Source organism: Anser brachyrhynchus (genome assembly GCF_964034855.1).
Source record: "Anser brachyrhynchus genome assembly, chromosome: 3".
NCBI lineage: Eukaryota > Metazoa > Chordata > Aves > Anseriformes > Anatidae > Anser > Anser brachyrhynchus.
In genome coordinates this window covers 43370605-43398043 of record NC_137696.1, presented here as the reverse complement: position 1 = coordinate 43398043, position 27439 = coordinate 43370605, and the positions used below count along the sequence as shown (strand labels likewise).

The following is a 27439-nucleotide window of genomic DNA, read 5'->3' as shown; positions in this document are numbered from 1 at the left end:
AAAGTAACCTTATATATTACCAGGTTTGTAGTTATAATAATATGCTTAGAGCTAAATCCTTCTTCCCTTAGCCTCACATGTAATCCCATTGACATCAGTTTGCTCCTAAGTCTCCTAATAACTACAGGGAGTTGTAGTACTTTGCAGGATCACCTTCAGGGATCATAGGACACACAGCTGCACTCTCTGCAGGTAACTCACTCTATTAAATAACACGGCAACAGAACTGCAGTTTGACCTCTGCTTCATGCCTGGTGATTTTTGTCTTTGAGGGCTCAGACTTTCTGTGTGAATTTGTAACTTTTTCACTTCAGCCTTCCACAACAGCTTCCTCATGATAACCCAGCAAGACACAGTGTTCCTGAGCCTGAACTTTGTCATATGGAGAGCATGTAAAATATTTTTTTAACAATTTTGTCTTATTTCCCAACTTTTTTCTAACTCCGTCTTCTGTTACCATTTTAGTTGGTAAGATCATAGAATCATAGAATCACAGAATGGCTTGTGTTGTAAGGAACCTTAAAAATTATCCAATTCCAACCCCCCCTCGCCATAGGCAGGGATGCCACCCACTACATCGGGTTGGCCAAGGCTCCATCCAGCCTGGCATTGAACACCTCCAGGGGTGGGGCATCCACAACTTCTCTTGGCAACCTGTTCCAGTGCCTCACCACCCTCCGAGTGAAGAATTTCCTCCTAATGTCTAGTCTAAATCTCTCCTCTTTAGAAGATGAGTCTTGTGCTTTGTGTGTGTGTGTGTGTTAAGAAAAATAGAAGAGAAAGGTGTTGCTGGTCTTTATATGCTCTCAAAACATAGACTTTAGACCAGATGGAAAAGATAGTTCAGGCTTTTTAGCGTGTTCTGATATTTGGGGATTGACAAAGTGGTACTTGAGAGAAAAGTGTTTATGTATGCAAATATACACATTTAAAAATGTTAAGGGGTGTCAGAAAGCTTTGGCAAGAACTCACTTTGAATTCTGGAGGGACTTGGTTCCCAATTTTTCTCTGTATGTGAAAAATCCATCTGTAACTATAGGGTTTTGCCATTGGGTTGAAAGACGAATGATACAAGAAGAGCACCTGAGAAAAGAGGGGAGCGATCCAGGCTGCAGTCCTGGAAAGGATAGCAGACTAGCTTGTTAAAGCTGTTGCAGCAAATATAGGAGAGAAAGACAACGTGCATTCCTGGAATGCCCCTCTGTGCCTGCTACCTACTGTGTGAAGGAAGCTGGCCCCAATGAGGGAACACAGGCAAGAAACCCTGCATCCCACACAACACAACATCCATATTCAAAAGGTATGCCTGTGGGTCAATGCCAATTCTCCTAGTACACAAACTGAACCAACAATTTTTTTCATTAATATAAGACAGCGTTGTAGACACAGCTCAGCTTTTCCTGTAAGGTGGAAACAGCAGGAAAAAGAAAATAAGTCATTTTCAAAAGCATTTGATGCTCCACCTCCTCTCTAATGTGTTTTGTTTGCAAGTCTGTGTGTGATTTCAGAAGATGTAGTCAAGAAGCATTTTGCCATAAAGAGTATGCCATAAAGAGTATTGCCATAAAGAGTATGTTTTCACAGGGCTTCAGTGATTCCTGGCATTTGTCAGGCTGATGTGGAAATTCTTTAATAAATACACAGAACAGCAGTGTTTTAACAAAACATTCCTAAGGCAACTCCCCCAGTCAAACTAAGCATGCCTTTCCTTTCCACTCTTTGCATATGTATTCATGCAGTTATGTGTGCTGATGCAGATGAACAGCAGTGACACTATATCTCACGGCCGTGCTGGTGATCCTTTGTGTTGAAGTTACTCATGTGAAACAGTGGCTTACATAATGTCCCCATCCTGTGCCCCCAGCTAGAAAAGGAGGAAGGCCTGAAGGAAGGGAAGAGATTTGTGAATGCTGTGAGGGACCCAGGGTTTTGCTGTCACTTCAAGTGACTACATATTCTTAATGCAGTATTGGCATTAGTGACTGAACAAAGAGCAAGAAAGGGCACGAGAGGCTCTGATATTCACTTGTGCTGTAAAATAATTTTCTCATTGCTTTGATGAAATAAGACATCAAGCTTATGTCTTGATCGTTGTTTACTTGAAAAAGCCATGGGATTGTTAAAATCGTGTGTCTTCAATTTTGTTTTGTCTAATTCTACTTTGTAACGGGTCTGGATGATGTCTCTGGAAAGGTTATTATGTCTTTGTTCAGTGACTTATTCCTTTTTCCTGAGTATAGTATCTCTATAGATACGTACTTGTGATAAATCTTCAGTTCTTAAAGCTATTTTTACACCTTCTAATTGTGACTGTGCCAGAAATGATCTTGGAGATCTACCCTTACTTTCTCAACTTTTTATTTTTCCTATTTCTATTTCTGCTGGTCTACTTATTTTAGACAGATAAACAGTTTCTTCATTTTTCTATTCAACTGGATTTCCTTTTTCAGAGCCATTCTCACTGTCTATTTTTCCATGAAGCTCTTTCCTTTTGTAAGCTTCAGAGAATGTCTGAATAAATTTCTGAAATGTGGTCAAAAATCTAGTAGAGGAATTTGATGGGCATGGTTTTTCTGAAGCAATATTGTCTCAGAGAAAAATTAATCTCAGAAGCTCTTTAGAGCCTTTTCCTTTTGCATTTTCCCTGCAACAAACAAGATAATCAGCAGAAATTTTCTTTCTACTCAAAATTCAGAAACACTCATATATGAATTTCTCTCTGTTGCCAGAAGTGATTTGTTTAAACACTGGTGTATCTGTTTATTTTTTTCCCTTCTATTTCAAAGTTTTTCCGGATCTTCTGTAACTTCCTTTAAAATTAGGTTATGGATGGAAATTCCAGTAATCTCTAAAGCTTTGTATTTATCTCCTTTCTTGACATTGCATAACCCTGAATAATTTCCATCCATTACTCTTTCCCTTATTTTTATTTTACAAACAGCGAACAGTCTTCCATTTTGCTTCTTTAGCAGCTTTTTCTTTTTCTTTTTTTTTTTTCTATGCTGAGTGGCTATTTTAAGTGAAAAGAGAGATACTTCAACATTTTACAACATACAAAGTAATGAACTTCCATTCTTAATTGTATAGTGTATGTCTTCTGAAGAAATAATTCCTGGGAATTGCATTGAACTTTTCATAACATTAATGTAAGCACACGTGAAGTCTTCTTAATTATCAAAAGCGTATTTAAGGACAGGGCATACTTCCTGTGAATTATAATAGACACACACTATGTTCAACAGAAAAATAAACAGAATTCCAAATGAAGAAGGGAATAGGATATAATGAGGAAAGCCGAAAAAGTCTAAACTTGTGGGTTATGTTTCAGATTGTAACTTGCTGTATGTCTTTTGGGAAACACTTACTTTCTCTGTTTATAGTTGTAAAATGATTTTTTTTTTTCATGAATTAATTATATATAAAAAAATCACGGAAATGTTTAAGTTTTCATGTGATAAAACAGACCAAATATAAGTGGTATTCTGCAGAAATCCCTAATATTTTCAAAATTTATCTGATCCCAAATTCGCAGAGAAAGTATTTATTTCTTAAGGATTTTTTTGTTTTGTTTTCAAATGTCTTTGTATTACATAGGGATTTATATTGTGGAACTTTTTTTTTTTTTTTTTTTTCCAGCAATGAAAGCTGATTTTGATTGTAGCCGGTTTTGTTATAAGGTTGACAGATGTCGTGTTCTTGTTTCCTCCTCAGAGTTCTTCCTGTCAGATTTCTATGTTGGCATTAGGCAATATGAGCTAAAAGCAATTACTTTGCAAATCAATATGACTTTAACGATAATTTAATACTATTTTTTCTACAAGTCACCAACATTTCTAGGTCAGTGGCACCTTACACTGGTTAATTTAAATTATACATCAAATAGTGTTTCTTGGCATTTCTGTTATGAGACTGTTCCTTATGAGACATTTCCTGTTAATGGCATAACTTCTTAATGGCCTCAGTAAGTACCTTATATCATTAAAACATTTATGAAATTTTATGGAAGTGATGAACAGAATTCCATATTCTTTTTTCTGTCTAATCTCTTTCATTTTTTTCTGATGTGCCAGCTGTTGTACTATCTAATATATCAATCAGAGATAAAACAAGTCATTTTAAATAAACTTCCCATCTCACTGTCCAGTGACTGGTGCTCTAATTACACTTGCATCTTTTCTTGTTGGGTTATGGCATCTGATCAGGACAGTTTCATGAGGCTTACTGGACTGTCTACACAGTAGGCAAGCTAGGGTAGCAACAAGGCTGCTTTTAGCTGTGGGTGAATTAAGTAGGTTCTCAGGAATAAAAATGCAAGAATCCACACCCAACATGCAGATATGTTTGGAGTTGTAACTACCTTTACCATAATGTTTTTCACCATATAGCAGATTCTGGGAAGAATCAAAAAATGGATGCACATTACAATCCCATAAGATTTTCCCTAGGATTTTTTTTCAACATTACCAGATCTCCAAAATTATTGCTCTTGTAGAGAAATAGCACTCCAGCCCCAGTCATGGCTGTCTGGTTGCTTCTTGTTTACTGGCCAAAGCTATGAAATTAGAAGTTGAGTGATTGCATCAAGATCATCTAAGGAAACCCATAGAGATCGCCGCTGAGTTTCAAGGCTAAGAATAAGGAACAGCTGAGAGAAGAAAACATCCAGGGACTGTAGCCCAGGAAGCAGAATTATTCATGTGATATTTCTTTCTGCCTGAGATGCAGTTCAGTTATCAAATTCAGTTGAATATTTCATGGGTTTGTGCTTATGTGTTTTATAGGCTAACATTCTATGGAGCATTTCATCCAAAGATTCAAAGACCTTTATCAAAGTCAGCAACATTCCAAGTATTGATGGGAACATTTGTGTTAAAAATCCCAATTTAAAATGCAGCACTACCTTTTAATAACACATGAATATAAATACCTTGCACAAATGCCTACATAAAACTACAGATTCGTCAGCTGAATGAGAATTACATGCAGAGGTGGTGACAAAATAACTTTTGATAACACGGTAAGTCTATTTTGCTGGGAAATACACCACACTAAAAATCACGGGGTCTGAGAACCTACATCATGATTTCTTGCAGAATTAATAGCAGTTTGCATGGGATAGCAACAAGTACAACATGGGTTTGATCAAGGCAGGATGAATGAATGTTGCCAACATATTACTAACTCGTAATTCTAGAGCCTAAAGCAAATGCCATGTTGTCTGTTGAAACTGAAAAAACTATATACTGTATCTGGTATATCTACTGTTCCTTAGAGGTTGGTAATGTGACTGTGGTCAGTAGCAGTTGCGTATACAGAGCACAAGAATTGTATGTGCATAAAAATGATCCATCTACAGGATGTCCTGATCCTGATTTCCTTGCAACATCTGCTGTCAGTAAAAGATTTCAGGAACTCCTGATGTGGAACCCTCTGAAATTTATCTTTGTATTATTTGACACCATTTGATAGTCCAATCCAGAATACAAGCTTTTAAACTATCGGCATTTGTCTGTACTTGACTGAAAAGCATGACACAATGGAGCCATCTTGTTATTAAGGAGTAGAATTGATTCTCAGGAGAACTGGTTCTCCCGTGGGCTTCTCAGGTCAATATTTCAAGACTCAGCCTTTCTGTGCCTTTTAGTAAAATGACAATAAAGATGTCTTCAGTGTTTGTGTTGCTTATTTCGGGATGTAACTATTAACAACATGATTTGCATTAGAGGGTATAGTATTTTTGTCATGCAAATGAAGAGTAGTTGAAAATCCAATCATGATACAGTATTAGGTTTTCTCCCCCACTCTTCTCTCAAGATTTTTCGAGTGTGGGATATACAGACCCTTTCAATGCTTCAGGTGTTTCATGATAATCAAGGGATTCCTGGAGAGTTGGAGATCCTTGTCATGGTATTTGACAATGATCGTGGCACACTGATCACAGGTATGTTACTGTAATTAGTGTGAGAGCATCATCCCCCTTCTAGAATGTGGTTTCCCTTATGATTGCATACTAATGAAGTTGAATGCAGGAATAAGTTGTATGAGACGTATAGAATACTGTGCATTCAGGGTATTTGTACATTAAGACCATCTTGAAGTATGTCTTGTTATATGTTGTGCTAATTTCAATATGGAAATATGTATGAAAATATGCAGCATGGGAATTAACAGCAGGAACCAGAGGATATGAGGAAGACTTCTCTGAAAGCAAGGTGAACCTTTTTTAGAAAAATTAAGCTACATGTAGTTTCTTGACTCCATAGCAAGGAGCCTGGAACCTCTGAAGGCCCAGAGATTTGCAGGTGTCCCTAAGGATTTTAGCCTTCTTTATTTAGGGCAGAGAACCTGGAAACCAGCAGCTTTGTCTGCCCCAGAGACGTGGTCTCTGTAATCCTGGAGTCCTCAGCTTTGAACCTGTCCTGGGGCTATAGACACCTGAGGATTATCAGGGAAATAAGGTCATTGTCTTTGGGGACAGCTTTTTCTGTCCTTGCACCAAGAACAAGGCACAAGGCTTGTCAAATCTGAGATGAACATGAAATTTCTTATTTTCAGTGACCCGGCAGTTTCTGCTGAATATTTGTGTCAATAAACCTGTTTTAGAAGCCTAAATATATACATTGGACGAGAGTCCACAAATGGTTGCATGTATTTTGGAATTGGCTATGCATTGCAAAGCTTAAGAAACTTTATCTTCTAGGTCTTATTTTAAAAATGATCTGAATACTAATAAGAATACTTTTTAAAGATATTTCATTACTAAAAGGTACAGATGGGATCTTCAGTTCAAATTTAAGTTAGTGAGATTTTCAAGGTTTAGTAATATAGTGATTTTACATAGCTAAGCCCTTGTGAAAATGAGATGGCTTTCCCCTTATAAACAATGATTGGAGCAGTGCCTAAATATCTGTAAAAATCTGGCCCCGGATTCTGTTAATGATTCCATTAAAAGGTTAAGTGAATGTCCCCATGCCGCTGAACAGGGCAAGAGACTGAGGTTATATGTGAGCAAATTAATCCTTATTGCTATGTACCTGACTTTACAGAGGAGATTTTCAGTTATTGGTTCACTAACATCCATAAATCACGGTTCACCTTCATGCTTCATTTGAATATTGCCAGAGCTTTCCTTCTGTGCCCGTTTCCAAGCTGCTGGCCTGTGTGCCTGGGCTCATGCCAAGTATTAGGCAATTCTGCTCTTTACTGCATGCTCACTGCTGACTGCTGCTCCTCTGGTGGTAGAGGAGCAATTTTGGAATTGAAATTAGAGGCTGGATTGTGAGCCTGCCTTGTAAAAACCTTGTCCTTTCCTTTGTCTTGTCTTCCCCATCTGCCTTTCTGTTTATGCAGCCCTTCAGATCAGAGGGCACTGGAAGGTGCAATGCTATTCAGACCTGCAGTGCTGTATAAAAGAAGGTGCTGGGAAGACCTCATTGGCTGCAGCTAGAATTGCCTTATCTCTAAGAAAGTGGTTACCAGAATTTATCTTAGTGATATACTTGCCAGTTCATATTTCATTTATTTGGGTTCCATTCCAACCCACTGTGGTCCAGGGGGATTTACCACTCCTAATGATCTTGGATTCAAGGTATCAATCCCATAAAAGGTAGGCAGGTGGTTGGTTAAGGCAGGTAAATATTTAGCTGTTGTTTAACTGATGTCTCGTGGGGAGGATGGGTGAATGTTTTCTCTTTTCAGGAACAGATATTCTCAAGAAACAGACAAGATTCCTTATGCCCTTCAGAAAACTCAGAAGAACACCATGTCTTAAATGAAACCTTTCTATAAAATGTATATATTCTCACTTGTCTCACCATGTGCAGTTTCAACTGTCATTGATATTTATCCCCTAACTCACATGATACAAGATACGAAACAGGTTCCACAGACACATGAGAAAAGCATCAATGTTCTGGCTTACGACAGGGCTTTTCACCAAATCATCACTATCTGCTCTCAGTCAATACTGAAGGTGAGTGTAAGTTGTCATCTGAAATAGTCTCGGCTATCAAATGAAATAGTCTCAGGTTGTTCTTTGTTTGTTTATTACAAATAAGTGATTGGGCACTTAGATAAGTGATTAGTGTTTATTATTCAAAGTGTTTGTTTTGTGACTATTTTTATGCTCAGATTCTTCTGGGAAGTGGTAGCCATGATAAACAGGCTATATTTAGTTCAACAGCATTCTTTTGTCAGAAAACTACTTCACTGACCGCACTGCAATTGCCAGGCAGATTGAGCAAGGTTTCGGAAGCTCTGGATTTAGTTAGGATTTATTTCCTTTGGCCACATTTTGCTTCACCTGTTCTCTGATGGACAGAGTGTCAACAGTAGTGAAAGTCCATTGGCCATTTAGTAGCTCTAAAGGAAAATTTAAAATGCCACTATGTCAAAATGTGCATCCAATTCATAATTCATGCAAACACAATTACACATTATTCAGAAGGCATATCTGATGAGCATCTCCTCAAATTTAGGAAGTGCTCGAGTCCCAGACAGCTTAGTGGGATGTAAAAGTACTTTAGATGTTCTATGGATTGGTATAAAACATAAAGAAAGGCACTTTGTAAAAACAGTACTGGGTAAAAGATACTACTCTTGGATAAAAAGATTCTTGAATTCTAAAACTGAAAAGTTCCTCTGGTACATACAATGTGGCTAAAATACAGAACCTCATTTTTTATCCTTTTATTCTCCTGTTGTTCTTGTTGTTCTTTTTTTCTGAATCTGATTCTTTTTGACTAGCAGTTCTGGAGACGATTTGCTGACTTTCATAGATCCTTTTCTCTTTTAACAAATTTCCTAGAACATGTTCTCAGCCTTAAGGATTTCAAGTCATACAGTAAGGAAGAAGCGTTGAATATAATAGCCAGTTAACAAGAAAAATAAAGTGAAAGAGATGTCTCTCATTTGTTGCTTTTTATCACAACGTTATTTGTGTTTAAACTGTAATGAAAAGATTAAATTCGTTTATTAATTTTACCATTTACATTTGAACCACTAAAAATAGTCACCATGCAAGTGTAAGAAAATCCATAGGCAAATATAATGAATCATTACAGGTGTGCTGAGGATCTGCAGTTTTCATTCATTGCTGATGGGGTTAAGTGGCAAGATTTATAGGGTGAAGTAGCTTCTCTTATTGGGCCAGTTGGTGATGCATGCCATTCCTTTGCTTGTTTGTGTAAAGGTTTGTCTATATTGTGTATTGTGTACATTTCTCATTCTTGTCTAGGAACTGTGAAAATCTGGGATATTGGAAGTGGACAGGAAGTTAAAGCCTTGCCTTCGGCCCAGCACAGCAAAGATGAGCATGGTCTGCAGAAGCTAGTTTATCTGAAGGCTAGTGAGAGTCAACATGCAATTCTTGTTTTGGAGCAGAGTGGGAAGATGAAAATCATTCAGGTTTTCAGTCTATACTTATATGCATACTTTTTTGTTGTTGTTGTTATTTATTTCATTCATTAGCTTCTAATTTTCAAGGCAAAACAAGACCTTCTCATGCATCAGTAGATAAACTTTAAGAAACTATCAAGAAACAGTCCACTTCCTGCATCAAGTTAGCTTTCTGCCTTTCTAAGTGTTAATATGTTCATTAGTCCACTGCTGTTTTTCAGCATTCTGATCATTTCTTTTCATGCACTCACTACAATGGAACATGAATGTTTTTTCTGTTTGTGATTGAGGCTTTGTGATTCAGTTTCCTAATAAGACTGTCACTGTTACCAAATTAATCTGTTTGCTGGAGAAGAACCAGATCTTATGCACTTGTGTATGCAGATAACATTACTCCTTAATGTAAAGGGAAATATTCAGATAAGTGAAGTTGTGCATGGTTGTGGAATCTGGTTCAGCAACTGAAAACTGTTTAATTTCTCTTCTTCACAAATTAACAGTTGAGGCTGAGATGCTCTCCTCTGACTTATTGATGTAAAGGGGACTACAATGACCTGAATCATTGACACAAAATTTGCAGAGCAACTCTGAGGCTTCATCATGTGCTGAAATTCTATAACTTTCAGTCCTGTTATCCTTTAGCTTTTAAACAAGAGAATCTAGAATAAATGTAGATTAAATAATACCAATAAATGTGTAGAGATAACTGTTCAAATTCAGCAGCTGAGCCCTGAGACTCAGATATTGCCATCCCATCCCAGTCTTTTGTATACCATAGAGGCACCATTTAAAGTTTATTAATAGGAAACTCCCGTGACTCAGATTTTAGTTTCAGAAGTCTCAAAGGCCTCAAGCCTATACATTTATATCATTGTGAAGCTCTCCAACAGTACCCTAATATCCCTCTTGGTTTATTTTCCCTCTGTGGAGAATAGGTGACCATGGTATTATCCTGCAAGAAAACTTGGTATCAGGGAAGATTTTTGTTAAAGGATTTAGTTAGTTAGTTAGTTATCACCTAAAATTACTAGATTAAGACAGTGGCTGCATTAAGAACTTATACAAAGAGACAAGACAATAATAAATCAGATTGGCTTTCCTGGCTTTATTTTGAGAGTCTACTCTGTGTTCCCTTCAACTAAAACTTAGCAGCATGCATTTGGAGCTAATAATTGGGATCTCATCTTTTAGACAAACCATGTTCCTCTAGAATTTTCTTCCTCAGACTGGAATGTTTTGTATGAGACAAAATTCCCCTTATGAAACTTTAAATCCACTGTGTACAAGGGAACAAAGTTTTGTAGGCAGAAATATTAAGTTTAGTTATACAGATTATATATTTAGAGAAAAAAAATAAAAATAAAATAACATACAAGATTTATCTTGGTAAACAATATACTACTTTTGATTCTCCTGCTAATAAAAAGCTGTTTTATTTAGGCTTTACTTTTTATATTATTTCTGAAATACTATATCATACCAATTGGCCTTCAGTGTTAGTATTAGAATTAAATCATTCATGCAATGTAAATGTGTCCCTTGACAACAGGTTGGCAAAGAGTTGAATCTCCTGCAAGTCTGTGTGTATTTAAATACATTAATATTGTTGTATATAATTGCAAAACTACTTAAAAAATTTTTTATACAAATGTTTCAGTTGAATAATGAGAACTATATGTTATTATGATTAGTTTTAAAGAGGCTCTAAGTATGGTAGTTAGGAAGGTAAACTTGAGTAGCACCCCAAAACCAGTTTACTCTTTGAAAGAGTCTCTCATACTCTCTTTCAAATTTTAGACCTTCCCCCAAGGTGTTTCCTATCTGATACAATTAAAATCATAAGATTTACTAAAATCTTAATGATTGCCTCATTCTGGAGTTCAAGACATCTATGAGAACACAAGAAAATCTTAAGAAGCTGATTTCAGTTTCCTAAACAGACAGAAATATCAAGGTTAATACAGAAACGAGATACTGAGGTGAGTTTGCTATAGTTGGAAAGACTAGGAAGGTAACTTGCAATAGCTCTAGGCACAATGGGGAGGGATCGATGACTCAGAGCAATGGAGCAATGGCCTGTTTTTCTCACACAATTGCGGCAACTATCAGTTTTGCTGATATGGAGACTGGAGACTACCAAGTTAATAAAATGAGCAGCTATAACTGAAGAAACAACTTACTTTTAAGTGGGAAATCAAACTGTGTATGCCAGATGAAGTTTGCAATGTTTGGTTGTTGTTTTTTTTTGTTGTTGTTTTGTTTTGTTTTGTTATTGTTCTGTTGTTGTAGTTTGGCACAGAAAACAAGATTTGGAACACACCTGCTGACCATTTCCTTATGAATAGAGAAATATTTTCCTCCCTATCTCATTAAGTCAAATTTTTTAACAGGGTAATGAAATTAAAATGTGTCTAGAAGTTACATGGGTGCTTCCTGAGGCAGTGTTGTTTCTACAAAGGAATCCAGTTGAGTTTCTGCCACTGAAGCCTGACACCTTTCAAAAACATGATTTTTTTCCGGATATTCAGCTGCCGTCTGACAGCAGTACTCTGAGCAATGATACAGAGGTGAGAAACATTTGAAGTTCCGCAACATTTACGGAATATTAGAAAGTAAAAGGTTTATTGTGCCCTTGAGAATTTTTAACAAGAGGATAAGAACCAAATAAGTATTCCAAACTTTCCAGTACACCAGCAGTCTAAAATAAATCACATAAAAGGGCAATTGTTTTTACGAGATAGACCTGCTTAATAATGCAATGCGCAGTTGTTAGCATGGTTAAGCAACTCAGAACATACGCTTCACATTCCTGTACAAAATATAAGTTGAGGTCCTTGTATGAGATATCTTCTAGAAATGAAAGGTGCTTCATTATTGGAGATAGACTGACCTTCAGTAATAGTGGCACATAAAGATCAGGCTGGGTGATTCCTAGTGTGATTCCTAACCCTGCGTGTAACTAGTGAGAAGTTTTCCCCATTTCAAATAATATTTATATACCCTTGTCAAGTCTCTCTTCTTAGAACAATTTTTTTTTTCCATGGTGACTGTTACTAGTGCTGCAGACAGCTGTAGAATCCTGCTTTTCCTTTAGTTTATTTAAAAAGTGCTTCTAGTCATATTTGCTGCTTAAAATTCCACAGTGAATTCCAGATAATAATTGCTTCTGGTTAACGGCAGATCATCTGCAAACCTAATTCTTTTGTGAGCTCTTTTCTTTCTGCTTCACAATAAGTATGAAGAAGGTTACTGAAGTTGATGCACTGAACTCTTCTTTACCTTGACTGGGTGCAGAGAAAATGCAGCATTGGCTATGCAGCCAGTATTTTACACCCCACATCTCCCCTGTCAAGACCGTTGGTTCCCATGGGGAGCAGCAGGGGGTACTAAATAGTCTGAGAGCCAGACAAGGGCCAGCAGCCTCTTCACAGTATCCCAAGTCTGAGCTCCCAGCAAGCAGCAAACGTCCCCAGATATCAGGACAGGTAGATGAAGACCCCCATCTTCTGCAGCAGGAAGTTTCCCCCTGCTATCACTCCCTGCCTCTGTGTAGCTCAAACACAATAGTATTAGAATAACATTGAATATGCAGTTGTTGTATACACATTTGATTTAGGCATCTTTTTAAATTAACAGTTAAAGCAGTTCACTTTCTAGTGTCTACATTGTTCCTACTAACATTCTTTTTTGTTTTTCTTTGTAGTGTTTTGTACCTTCTGTGGAAATGAAGTGCTTTGATGTTTTAAAAGTAGAAGGATGCAGTTTGATAACTACAGGAAGTGCAAATGGTGCAATAATTTTGTGGGATTTTGAATCTGCTTCTGTCAGATGTGTGTAAGTATTGCTTTCATGGAGGCATTTTGATCTCCAGTACTTCATACAAACAATTCAAAGAGAATAATGGATACACAAGTTCAAAGCAGGATTTAAAATAGAAATTTATCTGCGCCCCCCTCCCTCCCACTTCAAATTACTGTGCTATTTAGTCCTCACATTGCAGGAGAGGTAATTAAGAGAGCCATTTGTAGAAGGAGTGATGTTGATCAGGTGTTCAAAAATAAATAACCATGCCAGGGGAGGTTTAGGTTGGAAATTAGGAGACATTTCTTCTCAGAAAGTGTAGTCAGGCGTTAGAACGGGTTGCCCAGGGAGGTGTTGGAGTCACCATCCCTGGGGGTGTTCAAGGAAAGGTTGGACCTGGTGCTTAGGGACATGGTTTAGTGGGTGACATTGGTAGTAGGGTGATGGTTGGACCAGATGATCTTCAAGGTCTTTTCCAAACTTTATGATTCTATGATTCTAATCAAGAATAGTGTTTTAACATGTCACTAAACTGCCACTGAAGGAAACTTTATGCCACTTTGTCCCTGGTTACTGAGCTGTACAGACCTGTAGAGCCATCCTTATTTTGGAAGTTTTGTGTTTGAGAGAACATCTGGAAATAATACTATTTCAGCAGATTATGGCAGGTGTGCTACATTATCGCTGATTGATGTGATAGTAGTTCTGGTCTTTTTTTTATCTTATTTCTTCATATTTCTTTTGGAAAGGAATTCACCTCAAAAAGGTGTAAATGTTGTCTTGCTTCGACATAAGCAATTTTTGAGATGCTTTTCAACATTCATATGAAAATTTCTGGCACAAGGTAGGAATGGGCAAGCAGCCTCAGTCTAGGCTCTTAAATGTCATTTTCAAAGGCTTTGCATGCTTCCTTTTTATCTTAAGGTGTTTCTTGAGAACAAATGTTGCAGTAGATAAGCATGTTTAGTTGGACAGAGTAGTCAAAACCTTTCTCTCACTAGCAAGGAGATGCCTTTCACAGCTGTGTACCAGAGTTCCAGTCATTCACTGAAAAGGGAAATAGAAATGCCCAGTAGGCAATGCTTCTGTACTTCAGATTGGGATTTAATTACATTATGATGTACTTTCAGAAGGGGAATATGGCTGTCCTTCAGTTAAAAGATCCTTTAGTATTGTTTTTTTGGGTGGTTATATAGCATTACCAAACTAATCATTAAAAATGAGTGACAGAAACAAGCATGTCACAGTCTGTTGACCTGAGACTGAGGGATTAAACAGTGATCTTGATGACAAAGGTAGAAGAATGGAAAGATATTCCATTCCAAGAGGTGAAGATGAAGGACAGACATCCCTGCTTGCTTGGAAAGGGATAAAGTCTCAATGGAGAAAAAGGAGTGATTCAATAAGTAATAAGAAAAGAGACATAACCAGTAAAAAATTATACAACTGTTTTTGGCTTAAGTGAAATATATCCATTTGGAGAGGATAATTAAAGTACTGTTTTGGCAACAGCTAGGGGTTTTGTTACACTTTTTTTTTTTTCAATTATCCTCTGGTCTTTTATTAACCTTTGTACTGTTCTAATAACTACCTGTTTCTAATTCAGTATTTACCCTCTTCGCCTATGTTTGTGGTAGTGCCTCTCTTTGTTCTTTTTGGTTTTAAATATCTTAGTCTTATCTTCAAGTCTGATGAAGATACTCTCCTTTTGAAATATCTATTCTTCCATATAGAAGAATATTTACAGAAAGTTAGGCAATTTGAGGTGAAAGATGAAAAAAAAAAAAATCCCTAAGGCTGTACAACTCCAAGAAATGCTTTCCATACTTTCTCTTCTCCTACTCACTAGGGAGTAGCAGCATTTTGTTGAAATGCCTTTGTGATTCCAGCTGCCTAGCTGCCCAGAGAAGATGCCATATCAAGTATTTTTGAGTGTCACTAATCAATTTTGTTTGTTCTAGCAAACAATTTAAACAGATCAGTAGTAATAATTCAAAAATACTTGTTGCTTATTTTGTGGTGGGTTTTTTTGGCATTAAACTGAGGGGGGGAAGGTGTGTTTTGGATTGGCATGAATTGAAAACTTCTTTCATTTTCTTCAGTTCAGAGTACAAAGATTGATCTGGAGAAAATGCTCATTTCAACTTGAAATGCTTAGCTCTCAGATACTTGGAAGAAAGTGGAAATGAAAAGCTTTGTTTCACAGAAAAAAAAATCCTCTTTTGAAAATCTTCTTCACTCAATAAGCCCATGGTATGCCTCAGTACATTGGAGACATGGACTCAATTCCTATTTCTGTCTATATGGTTTTGAACCTACAGGTCCCACAAGGGTTTTTCAAATATTATGCTACAGGATATACTGCAGCACAAAAGGCAAAGGGGAATCTTTCTTGTTTCTCTTAGGGCAATTCCAGTTTGCATTGTATTCTTAACTGTGTAGGGAACCACAAGATAAGAATGATCTGTGCACCCAGGTCGGAGCTGAAGTCTTTTTGTACCACAGGTAGTAACAACAACTTCTGTTCTGGCTTTGTCTCTTCCTTTTTTTTTTTTTTTTTTTTTACCTCCTCATATATGAGGGAAAAATCATTGCTTTGTAAGTACAGTATTTTACCCACAGTTCATACACATGACTGGCTTGAATGCCAGGAACAATGTACTTTTCTAACATTAATGTAGCTGGTTAACTTTGACATAACTTACTTCACTTTTCTCTTAAATACTAATTCTCAAGAAAATACTAGGCTGAATGAAATGTATATCATTGCACTGGGTTTCTGTTTTTCCTTGCACAGGCACATTCTTTACCTACTCTTCACTGTCATTAATGCATCATAACTGATGAACTGGTTTTGAAAAACTATGTCTAAAACTTTTAGGTGACTTACATTTGGGGAAATAAAATGTTTAAATGTTTAGATTTTGAATAAAGTCTACAACCTTTTCTGGGAACAATACACAACTTATCTGATATATCTGGTACAAACATCTTCATTTTCAGGTGTAAAATTAATGAGAATAGGCAAGCTTCAATTCCTCAAGCATCTGGAGTCAATGCCATGTTATTCCTTGTACGTAGTGCTTCCTCTTCCAGGTAACTGTGTGCCTTGTATCTTCTACCATGACAGGTGTGGTCATTTGGAATTCTGTTGTATTAAACTGATGTAATTTTTTATCCAAGATAGCATATTTAAACTGGGATTTTTCTTTGTATTTAATGAAGTTCAAACAGTTAACAAAATTTAATGATGTTTATCAATCCATATTGATATTAGTCCTTCCAGGCTCTTTTCAGTGGTGCCTAACAAAAGTCAATGGGCACAAACTGAAACATGGGATGTTCTGTCTGAACATCGGGAAGCACTTCTTTACTCTGAGAGTAATGGAGCACTGGCACAGGTTGCCCAGAGAGGCTGTGGGGTCTCCCTCCTTGGAGATCTTCAGAAGCCACCTGGACATGGTCCTCGAAAGCCTGTTCTAGGTGGTCCTGCTTGAGCAGGGTGTTGAAACAGATGACCTTCAGAGGTCCCTTCCAACCTCAACCTTTCTGTGATACTGTGATAACGTGTTTTTTTTATTTTTTTTACCACTCCACTAAGCTATCCTGTTGTCCTCTACACGACTTCCTAAGTTTCAGTTCTGTTGAAGAATTCAACAGAAGTCAGTTTTTGTCAAGAATCAGTTCTCCTGTGTATTGTACCTTATTTCTGTGAGATGATTGTGTGAGGCCCCTGTAGCAGGCCTTTTTTTTTTTTTTTTTTTTTTGAGTCTAATACAATCTTCAAGGCATTAGATACTCTCAGCGAACAGAGAGGCAAGCTCATTGAAGTTTGCAGCTTCAAGTCTCATCTTAAAACATACTAGAAGCTGGCATAGGTTGGTAGTATTGCAAGCAGACCATAATTTTTGCCCAATTTGAGAGAAAGGCTTTGCGTAACTTCAAAACATACATAATTTCAGAGGTTTTTGTCTTCTGGTGGACATACAAAGGCAATGGTTGGCAAAAGGACTCAGTATGGTTTAAATGGTTATGTAATTTTAAGGTCGTATGCAATTAGGCAGCTTTTTGTGCTCTCCTGAATCATGAAGATATTTTATGATCTTACATTGCTTTAAAACCTTCAAGATGCTCATGCATTTACTATACCCTTGAATATGCAATTGCCACTTAATTCAACCTGAGTTTTCTATTTGGTGTTATAACTTAATTTTAAAAATCCTAGCTAAACTAAAGCGTGGTGATTACAATTCTTAAGTAGAATTTTTTGTAAATCAAGAAAATTTCTGATTATGTTTAAGCAGGAGGACCCTACTATGACTTTGTATAATACAGGCTTAGGATGTACTGTATGTACTGTGAAGGTATCTGGATGAATTTGGCTATGGCCACATATACACACAGGATGTTAAAGAATGGTAGCAAGTTTATGAATTCAAAGTCTGAAAAATTACAAAGTCACAGTCACCTGTGAAAATTTTAGTGTGCTATCCCAGCTGCACACTTTCTGTATGGCTTTTACTTTGTCCCAGATATTTAGATACTCTTATCAAAAACACAGCAGTCATGACATCAGTGTAAATTATGGTGCAAGAACCTTTCATTAAGAGTCAGAACTTTTCTTGGCTCAGAAACAAAAACTGAAGAATACATCCATGTTTTTCTTGAGTTTCTTCCACACAATCCCATTTCTGAGCATTATCTTAATAAATTGAAGGTTAGTTTCTATAATTAATTGAAAACTATTTGTAGAGAAAAGCACTGTGTAAAATGAAAGCAGACAAGCCATTGGCATGTACTGAATTTTTCCTCTTCTCTTCGCTGGAGGATGAACATCAGTTCATTTTGACTTAATATGGATTTAACTTGCTCAAAAGTCTTGACAAGAAAGTTTGGCTGTGTAATATGTAAACCTTGCTGAGTTACTTGGGTACATTTCTAAAACACCAGCAATTCTTAGTCTAATCAATCTAATCATTTCAGGCACCATTTCATTACACTGTAATACACTGGATCGTGTTGACTTCCAGATAAAAAACAGTATGTTCAAGATTGTCAGTGATCTCTAATAATGTATTTCATATTTTAAGCCATCTCTATCCAGTTATTTTCTTTCACACAGGAAAGTTTGTTTTCTGTCCTCTACTACTGCTGTGAGTACAGATATCAATGCCATTCCAGAGCACAAAGACAGATTGAACCTAAATAAGGTAGGTACAGTGGCTTCAGGGATTCAGTACCCTGAATTTAATGTCTGAAGTAACACAACTAAAACAAAATGACAACAAACAAATGCTGCTGTGGCTGTACCAAGAACCATGATTCAGACACTAATATGGAGTGCACAGCAATGGCCTCATCAGTACACAGCTATAGAAGGAAAGAAAGCAATTGTGACCTGTGCTAGCAGCTCATTGTTAGACTTTTAATTTCACACCAGACCTGGCTTTCATCTGTCAGGCAATCAGAGTTTATCTGCTGTCTGACTCTCCTCCAAATCTCTATACTCACCCTGGCCATTTTCCTCTTCTGCATCTGTCATATGAGATTTTTGTCCTTTAATGTGTCACTTTTCTTCTCAAATACCTATTAGAACAGTTTCTTATAGTTTGCTGCTCTTATGCTGTCAGAATTTGGATGAATCAAGGTTTGGTTTTTGTTTTTGTTGTTGTTGTTGTTGTTTTTTAATTTGTTTCAAAACCGAGCAAGAGTTTGAAGCTGGTGTTGAAAATGAAGAGGATTTTCCACTCCCCATTGATTCAAATCTGTACGTGAGTTCAGGAAGGCAGCATGCACTGAGCAAGATTTTGTTTATTTATGGAAAAGTAACCACCCTATTACCTATTCATCTGATACTCTCCCTTTGTCCTTTTGTGGTTGTGCCACTGAGCAGATATAGTTCTCATGACTTCTGCACCCTTCTCTTTTATCTGCAGTGCTACTGCTAAATTCTTGTTCCCATTATAGATTTTCCTTTTTTAGAAGGTCAACTACTCTATCAGCCTCCTTGCTTGCTTGCAAATGTACAGTCCTAGAAACCAGATGTGATCAGTATGAAGGCTGGAATTACACAAAAGATTCCTGTCTAGTAGTAGAAACGAAGGAGATAAGAAGCAACCACATCAGGAAAGAGGGAGCCTTCTCAGGAAACTAAGCAGTAATGGGTCATAAGGAAAATGGTTCTTTGATTCTAGTTTCACATGAGTGCACTGGGAGGTTGTAAAACATTAAGCTTTCATTATGTATGCATATCAGCAAACACTATCCATTTTGCCAGGATTGAAATATAGTTCAATCCCTAGAAAACTCTAAGACCTAGCTTGTGCAATAGATAACTGTCTGGACAAGATGAATCTTATTTTTTACTCTTGTCATTCAAGGAAAAAAACAACTTTACATTCTTCCCATTTCAAATCTATTCAAAGATACATTACTCACAAAGAGTATATGTATTTCTTTGCACATTAATAAATGGTATATTATTTTCTATTTTGTGTGCTTGACAATGACCTGAAATCTTTTCATCATTCTGACCAGGGTTTACCAAAAGCATATGGTAGCAACAAGCAAATGTGTGGCAATAATGAAATGTATTGACGTTTTGCTTTTTTCTTTTTTAAACAGAGGGACGTATTATGCGCTGGAGCGTTGTGTCATTCTTAGAAGATCCACAAAATAGTAAAAGAGTAAGGAAAAATCTGACATATTTTCTTAACCTGAACAGTATAAGAGGGTAAGACAAATAGAGAAAAATGGATTCAGACCTCTACAGGGACTAAAACTGTTTCCTGCACATAAAGGTCATGTCTTTTGCTTTCAATAATAATTTGATGCTGTGAAAAACAAGAGAAAACGTAAGTAAAATGCTGCCAGCATTATTCTAGTGTGTTCAAAGAGGTTACGTTAAGAATTCATTTATCCCTGTCCCCTGAGCAGTGTTTCTACCATGTGCCATTTGCAGCCTGTTTGTTGGAAGGAGTAATATTTCACCTCTTAATTTTCAGACAGCCATACTGATGAACACAGTAAGCCAGTAACCATGGTGGCATACAGATCTGCCTGAAATGTGGTTATGTTCCTTTTTTCCCTCGGCAAATAAAGGAGAAGCTCTGCTGGAGGGCACGTTCTACTGAAGTGGTTGGCTTATTTCATGAAGAGGAGAAAAATGTGGTAGTGACAGCATCTGTTGATGGTTCAGTCAGGTACAAAATGACTAACATTTCTTAATTCTATGGCCAGTCAGTTGAACAGTCTCCAAAGGTCCTCTTCTTGCTGGACTTGCATATAGGCTAATAGGTGCGTTTTCTGTTCTGCACCTGCAAGAATGAATTTTTTAATGTAACACTTCCGCTTTTCCCATGAAGTCATACCATTTACAGACTGTCATTTTCTACCAACAAGGTGACCTTGAATGCATGGGTAACATCCCCATAGGACCTCCTGTTCCCATTCCATTTTAGCTTTCAGTACTTTCTAAGTTAACATGGGTTGTTAACATCACAACGTAGCAAATTAAACCATTTCAGTCTCAAGCCTTTTTATAGACAGCTGCATAATTCTTTCTTGGCTAGTAAGTACATGTGAAGTTTTTGTTTGTTTGTTTGTTTGTTGTTGTTGTTTTTTAATTTTATGTTTATTTTGGGGGGGAGAATGGCTGAGGAATTTTTGTGTAGATCCTACTGTGGTGGCAGTATCTTACAGTTAGAGCAGTTCAGGATATTGGTGCCTTTACTCCTCAATTTCCTACTTATAAAAATGAACTGTTTGATTGTTTTCTGATTTTTCCAACATCCTTCTGAGATTTTTTTTTCTCAAGTTACTTAAATGATAAACTGATCTTTAATATCATTGTTTTTGTTTTTTTTTTTTAATGACTTACACACTGCACTCTAGTGCAATGCTGCAGAACCTGATCATGTATACAAACATTATTCATGTTTGCTCCACTTCTAAGATGATCCATTTTTCCTTTCCGTCCTTTGGCAACACTTCTTCTATGTCTATAGACTCTGGCATGCCACGAATGGATGCTATCTTGGTTAGTTCGGACAGCCCAGGAAGTTTGAATTATCAGATATCAGTCGTTTGATTTTGCCTTGTGATGTTAATAGCTTTCCTATTATAATTAAAAAGGAAAGCATGCATATGAAAAGTAAAAAGAAATTTGAATATCCTCTAATGCTGGACAGGGACAGGTAAGATCTTAAGCATTTATATACACGTATGACTTGGGGAACAGTTCTGAAAATATTATACTTACAAAGCATCTTTTGACTGAAGGTCATAAAAATAAAAATAATTCCTATGAGGTATTCAGTATAACCCTTTTTTTTTTTTTTTAATGAATATGGTTTTACAAACCATGAATGAATCTCTTAAATGTTATAACTAGGTGACTGTTAGGATTAGGTGATGGTCAGGATTTGAATTGAGTGATAGTGATGACTACATAATTGCTTCAGATTTTAGCCTTATTTAGAGTCTGTTTGTTATGTACAATGTTCAGGTTAGCAGCCTGTTTCTCTTCCAGTTCCACAAGCTGATATACTTCTGGGATCCCCAAACCTTTATTGAAAAAGCTTAATGTGAATAGCTTCATCCCAGAAACAATCCTTCAGTTTAAAAAATGGTCTTATTAAGTTTGCTGGGATGTTGTAGACATATTCACATACTTCAGACCATAACAGTCTGACACAGGCATGTTGTATGTTCAATAGCAGTGTTGGACCTCTTTAATTCTAGGTAGAGTTCTCAAGGGATGTGGGTTGGCTACAAGTCAAGCCAGTAATACTTGGCCCTTTAGCTAAGGCTATAGGAAGTCATATTTCTAGTCCTGGAGATCCCTGTTTTATTAATCATTGGGTTAAGCAAATGCAGAAGCAACATGCACATGGTCTTTAGTGACAAGGCAATCCAAGCCTAGGAAAAATTATTTCACAGCTTAAGAAAATCACACATGCTTTAATGTTAAGGTTTCATGTACCGTGTGCACTTTTTAGGCTGCCTTTTAACCAAAGCACTTTGGGACAATGGGAAAGCTCAAAGATACTTTAGTGTTAGCCCATCTAGGCCAGTATCCTGGAAGCACTTATTATTACATAGAGTTCTTACTAATGTGAGTAGTGCCACTGAAGTCAGAATAGTAATTCATCAGTGAAGAGAAGTTATTGGCTGTGTTTGAAGGCCTATTCCCTGTAGTCCTTTTGAACAGGCAGCAACCAGTCTGAAACCTCTGGAATCAAAGATACTATAATTAAAGGCAGCTAACCTTAAAGAAACTTTGCATAAATGACATGCCTGTGTCAAACACGACTACTTTTTTAAGGACCCTTCAAATATTTCAGTAAAGGAGAACAGGTAGCATACATTTAAAACACAATAATTAGACTGGAAGAAAATGAGAAGCCTATTTAACCATGCAAAAATTGGGAAAAAAAAAAAAAGGCAGTCACATACTGTGTGACAGAAAGTTTCAGTCTTATTATTCTATATGATCTGTATGCTGCCACCTCAAGAGTATCTCGATTCTCTGGATTAATTGTACCAAATAGTATAATGGATAGCTAGCCTACTTTTGCTAGCCAATACTTCTCCAAGAGTCTGTTACTTACATATGCTAGGCTTTGCTCTTCACAGGGTATAGAAGCTTCTCTTGGGTTAAGTCCATTTATATTCTGATGTTAATACTATTACCTTATTGGATAGCTGTCATATAATTCACCAAGATAATATTTTAGAATTTTAAATGATAATTCACATTATAAATGTTATTAACAGATATTCCCTAAATGTGCATATATATGAAAAGGTACAAACCCAGCTGAATAGCATAGGTGCTCACAGTTTAAATGAGTGTCTCAGGTGACATACTGAAAAATGTCAGCAGGAAGACAGACCCATAAAGAAAAATTGTATCAGTTTCTCTCTGTAGTTTACGATTCCTTAGCTTGTGTGTTATGACATTTTTTATGATTATAAAGTTAAACTCTGTTAATCTGCACTAATAGATATTCTAATCTAGATCATTTCTTCTCATGATTAACTTTGGAAACCAGATATATGACCAGAGGAAACCCTCTTCGTTATTACAGTGGCATAGAGGAATTGTAGTAAGAACTGAGAGAAATGATGAAAAGCCACTACCAGTCATTGAGTCTGCACTCAGTTTTGCTAACTAGTGTTTTATATATCAATTTATCTAGCCTTCTAAAGATGACAAACCAGTGTCTGGATTGACAAAGTGTACATGAAGCACTTCATGACACCTTTGAAGCTCCCAATATAAATCATATTTTGATGATATGGAATAATTTATACATCAAAATAATTTTATTTTGAAGCAATTAAGAATGTCAAATTCAAAATTGCTATTTAGATAGGAGCATCAAATAGTGAGGGGTATGAACTCTTAACACCCTCTCCTAAAATCTGTGGTACTGTGGGTCTCCTATGTACCACAATCTGTAATGCTAATGGGGCCAGCTAAGATTCAAACAGTAGTCAGTAAAAGACATTACTCCATGTGACCATTTCTCTCGGTGTATCTTGGGTGAAATGATGACAAGGTGAGTGGAAGATACTTCTCTGTCGCTTATTGCCCTGTCTTGCCACCTCCTTTCTCTTGTTTCCTGGGACACCAAGGATCAGTTCTCATCTTATACAGATGATTGACTAGTTGGAGCTAGTGGATTACTTGCTGCTAGGTAAAGGTAGCCAAGCACACAGTTTTGAGACATTCTGTCATTTCACCCCAAGGAAGCAACAAGTTGACAAGCTCCCTTAAGTAACAGTTATACCGGCCATGGAGGCTGCACAGTCTCTGAAGTGGCCTGTGTTTAAATCACCGGGAAACTGCTGGAGCCGTTTGTGCTGTAGGAGTATATACTGTTGTTCAACAGCTGTAGACAGCAATGTATAATAAGAGAGAACAGTGTTAGTGGGGAGAAAAAAAAAAAAAAAGTTGATGCTGGGTATAAAACATGAATTTTAATGTAGCAGAGTCAGTGGCTGAGAACATGGTGGGACAAGTCAATAGAGGTGGGCTCCACATTGGCTTTTACTTAGTCATCTGAAAAGAAGGCTGATAGAACAAGTAAGATACTTTCATGTTCAAAAACATTAGCACTGGAGTACCCTTGTGACTGGGATTTTGATGAGAAAAAAGGTTTGATTTCCTTTTATTAGCCTTAGAGATGAACAAAACAGTGGACTTCAGTTTTTACTTCAGACTAGAAAAAAACTTAAGTAGAAAATCTCTGTACATTGTGCCATTTTGAATTAAACTCATGTTTTCAACTATTTCAAGGTTTAGCTATACTTTTTTTTCCTCATTGGAGGACCATAAGTTGCTCTCCTAGGGTGAAATCACTGCTATATTGTATAAGAACAGTTAAATTTCCTGCCCTGTCTTTAAGTATAATACCTAGGTAAGTATCAGTATTCAGGTGAGCATGGATGAACTATAAAGGTACTTGATGTATTTTCAGTAATTCAGAGCTTCCTACAATTTACAGCAGTAATGCCCTTTTGTTCATCTGCATCTTTCCTAACCGGTTGCTGAAGTGTTTGGGATTTGCACAGCCCAACAGAGATTGCCAGAGTGACAGTCCTGAGATGAAGCTATCATCTGGGAGAGAGTTCTTACTGCATTATCCTTTGGCTAGACTTCCGTTGTCCTCTAATAGCATACATCCAACAAACCTGACAAGTAACCTGAAAATTATTTCTGTATTGAACTTATCCAAGATGTTAATAGGTGATGTAACTACATAAGTATTTAAAACTAGCTTTAGTTTAGGTGATAAAAAAACATTTTGCCATTAACCGTCTTGATTTGTTGTCCCAGGGGAAGCTGGAATCTTGCTAGTTGTGTGTCCTGGAGACAGAGGACATTAAACAGTTGTCTACCTTGCCTGGTCTCTCAGAGGACCCGTCTGTTGTGGGGTTGCTGAGGGTTGAAGAACAGCAAGTGCCGATCGCTACCACAACTGTGCACCGGCGGCAATATCGCACCAACCGAGACTCCCTGAGTCCCATCCATAAGCTAATTCGTCAACTGGAGAGCCAAGGAGTGATCAGCAAGACTCATTCACCTTTTAATAGTCCTATATGGCCAGTGCGAAAGTCTAATGGTGAGTGGAGACAAACAGTGGACTATCGTGGCCTGAACGAAGTCACGCCACCACTGAGTGCTGCAGTGCCGGACATGCTAGAACTCCAGTATGAACTGGAATCAAAGGCAGCCAAGTGGTATGCCACAATTGATATCGCTAATGCATTTTTCTCCATCCCTCTAGCAGCACAGTGCAGGCCACAGTTTGCTTTCACTTGGAGGGGAGTCCAATATACTTGGAATCAGCTGCCCCAGGGGTGGAAACACAGCTCTACCATTTGCCATGGACTGATCCAGTCTGCGCTGGAGCAGGGGGAAGCTCCTGAACACCTGCAGTACATCGATGACATCATTGTGTGGGGTGACACTGCAGAAGAAGTTTTCGAGAAAGGGAAGAAAATAGTCCAAATCCTTCTGAAGGCCGGTTTTGCCATAAAACAGAATAAAGTTAAAGGACCTGCACGAGAGATCCAGTTTTTAGGAATAAAATGGCAAGATGGACGTCGTCAAATCCCAATGGATGTGATCAACAAAATAACAGCTATGTCTCCACCAACTAGCAAAAAAGAAACACAAACTTTCCTAGGTGTCGTGGGGTTTTGGAGAATGCATATTCCAAATTACAGTCTGATTGTAAACCCGCTCTACCAAGTAACCCGTAAGAAGAATGCTTTTGAATGGGGCCCTGAGCAACGACAAGCCTTTGAACAAATTAAGCAGAAAATAGTTCATGCAGTAGCCCTCGGGCCAGTCCGAACAGGACCAGATGTAAAGAATGTGCTCTATACCGCAGCCGGGGAGAATGGTCCCACCTGGAGCCTCTGGCAGAAAGAACCTGGGGAAACTCGAGGTCGACCCCTGGGGTTTTGGAGTTGGGGATACAGAGGATCTGAAGCCCGCTATACTCCAACTGAAAAGGAGATATTGGCAGCATATGAAGGAGTTCGATCTGCTTCGGAAGTGGTCGGTACTGAAGCGCAGCTCCTCCTGGCACCCCGACTGCTGGTACTAGGCTGGATGTTCAAAGGAAGGGTCCCCTCTACACATCATGCAACTGATGATACATGGAGCAAGTGGGTTGCACTGAGTACTCAGCGGGCTCGAATAGGAAACCCCAGTCGCCCAGGAATCTTGGAGGTGATTATGGACTGGCCAGAAGGCAAATACTTTGGGATATCATCAGAGGAGGAGGTGGTTTGTGCTGAAGAAGCCCCCCTGTACAACAAGCTACCAGAAAATGAGAAAAAATATGCCTTGTTCACTGACGGGTCCTGTCGTATTGTGGGAAAGCATCGGAGATGGAAAGCTGCTGTATGGAGTCCTACACAACGAGTTGCAGAGGCTGCTGAGGGAGAAGGTGAATCGAGTCAGTTTGCAGAAGTGAAAGCCATTCAGCTGGCTTTAGATATTGCTGAACGAGAAAAGTGGCCAGTTCTCTATCTCTATACTGATTCATGGATGGTAGCAAATGCCCTGTGGGGGGGGTTACAGCAATGGAAGCAGAACAACTGGCAGCGCAGGGGCAAGCCCATCTGGGCTGCGGCATTGTGGCAAGATATTGCTGCCCGGGTAGAGAACCTGGTTGTAAAGGTACGCCATGTAGATGCTCATGTGCCCAAGAATCGGGCTACTGAAGAACATCAAAACAACCAGCAGGTGGATCAGGCTGCTAAGATTGAAGTGGCTCAGGTGGACCTGGACTGGCAACATAAAGGTGAATTATTTATAGCCTGATGGGCCCATGACACCTCAGGCCATCAAGGTAGAGATGCAACATACAGATGGGCTCGTGATCGAGGGGTGGACCTGACCATGGACACTATAGCACAGGTTATTCATGACTGTGAAACATGTGCTGCAATCAAGCAAGCCAAACGGTCAAAACCTCTTTGGTATGGAGGACGATGGCTGAAATATAAATATGGAGAGGCCTGGCAGATTGATTACATCACACTCCCTCAAACCCGCAACGGCAAGCGCCACGTACTTACAATGGTGGAAGCAACCACCAGATGGCTGGAAACATATCCTGTGCCCCATGCCACCGCCCGGAACACTATCCTGGGCCTTGAAAAGCAAGTCTTATGGCGACATGGCACCCCAGAGAGAATTGAGTCAGACAACGGGACT

At 38.0% G+C, this 27439-nt stretch overlaps 1 protein-coding gene across 1 annotated transcript in view; it reads left to right on the top strand.

The window, feature by feature from the left end:
• The window catches only part of WDR64 (WD repeat domain 64), a 64845-nt gene extending 40657 nt beyond the window's left edge, over positions 1–24188 (top strand). Inside the window, 11 exon segments of the mRNA XM_080587006.1 lie at positions 5815–5941; positions 7824–7978; positions 9124–9405; positions 11787–11963; positions 13100–13230; positions 16201–16293; positions 18320–18407; positions 18828–18844; positions 20232–20399; positions 21204–21237; positions 21241–24188. Coding sequence (XP_080443132.1) covers positions 5815–5941; positions 7824–7978; positions 9124–9405; positions 11787–11963; positions 13100–13230; positions 16201–16293; positions 18320–18407; positions 18828–18844; positions 20232–20399; positions 21204–21237; positions 21241–21396 — 1428 coding nt within the window. The 3' untranslated portion in view covers positions 21397–24188.
• Positions 24189–27439: the final 3251 nt, after the last annotated feature.